The sequence below is a fragment of the Contarinia nasturtii genome, unplaced genomic scaffold, assembly GCF_009176525.2.
Source record: "Contarinia nasturtii isolate CC-2019 unplaced genomic scaffold, AAFC_CNas_1.1 Cnas_scaffold_6337, whole genome shotgun sequence".
Classification (NCBI taxonomy): domain Eukaryota; kingdom Metazoa; phylum Arthropoda; class Insecta; order Diptera; family Cecidomyiidae; genus Contarinia; species Contarinia nasturtii.
In genome coordinates, this window is record NW_022203595.1 from 1 (window position 1) to 1,071 (window position 1,071).

At 37.4% G+C, this 1,071-nt stretch overlaps 1 protein-coding gene across 1 annotated transcript; it reads right to left on the reverse strand.

The window, feature by feature from the left end:
• Positions 1-62: 62 nt before the first annotated feature.
• On the reverse strand, positions 63-890 carry LOC116351808 (uncharacterized protein R10E11.5-like; the record flags this gene model as incomplete). Its single annotated transcript, XM_031783951.1, has 1 exon — positions 63-890. A coding segment is annotated over exon 1 (828 nt), but the record flags the coding sequence as incomplete, so codon positions are not given.
• Between the last annotated feature and the right edge of the window lie 181 nt (positions 891-1,071).

A 1,071-nucleotide genomic window follows, 5' to 3' on the forward strand; every position in this document is an offset into this window, starting at 1 on the left:
CTCATTCGTTTTTGATCGCTATCGAATACAACAATAGGCGGGATTTTCTCCTTATTACTTGCCTGTTTTGTTGTTTTTGCATTTGATGCTGATTCAATTGGGCTCGTTTGTGTATTATGCGTTGTGTTTACAATTGGATGTTTTTTTGGTGTGATTTTTTCTTGCGGTGCAGTTTTATTCGATTCCTCAAGATATTGCATTTCATCATCGGTGAAATCTGAAAATTCATCATTTGCTGTTTTTGCGGTGGGGTTCATGTTATGATTTTCTCTTCGTCGTTTTTTATGCGGACGTTCGCTCCGTTCGCCATTCAATTTTTTCAGCTCTTCTTTGAGTCGTGCATTTTCTTCTTGTTGTTCAGCAAGTAGCTTGGTGAGATTGTTCACTTGTTCAATTAATTTGTCGATTTTTTGGTTAAGATCCACCTCATTTAGGTTTTTGCTTCTGACTGATGTAGCATTTTGCACGATGATCTCGTTCATGCCTTCATCGATGTTATGTTGTTGTTGGATACCGGTTGTAGCCAAAAATTTGACATAGTTTTCGGCGCATTTTTTTGCCAGTTCCTCTTTCAAGTAGAATTTGACTTCATGGCTGTTTTTTGTTTTGCTGTTGCATTCAAAAAGGAAGTGCACAACAAAATCTGTCTCGTCGTTGTACGCGTTCACTTCAATTATCGTTTTCTTTGGGATTTGCAGATATGCTTTGAATGTGTCGTCGTTGTTTATATCACGTTTAAATTCGGTAATACAAATATCACGGTGTACGTAAGATAAATTGTGGCAGAATTTTTGGAATTCCCCCGTATTCACTATTTTTGATGAAACATCTTCGTCACGGATGTTTATAAAGTGTCTGTTTGTGTTTGTTTCTCCGTCACTATCACCCATCTTGGCAAAGATACCGATCGAATTCAAACTGAAAAGTGATTGTTCACACTTTGCTAATTCAGCAGAAAAAAAAAAGAGATTCAGAGAGAGCGTGTGGTGAACACGTCTATCTCTGACCGAAGACCGAATCGAACTGCGGAAAAGATCATCTTACGTATGTATCACATTTTATTTTTTGTAC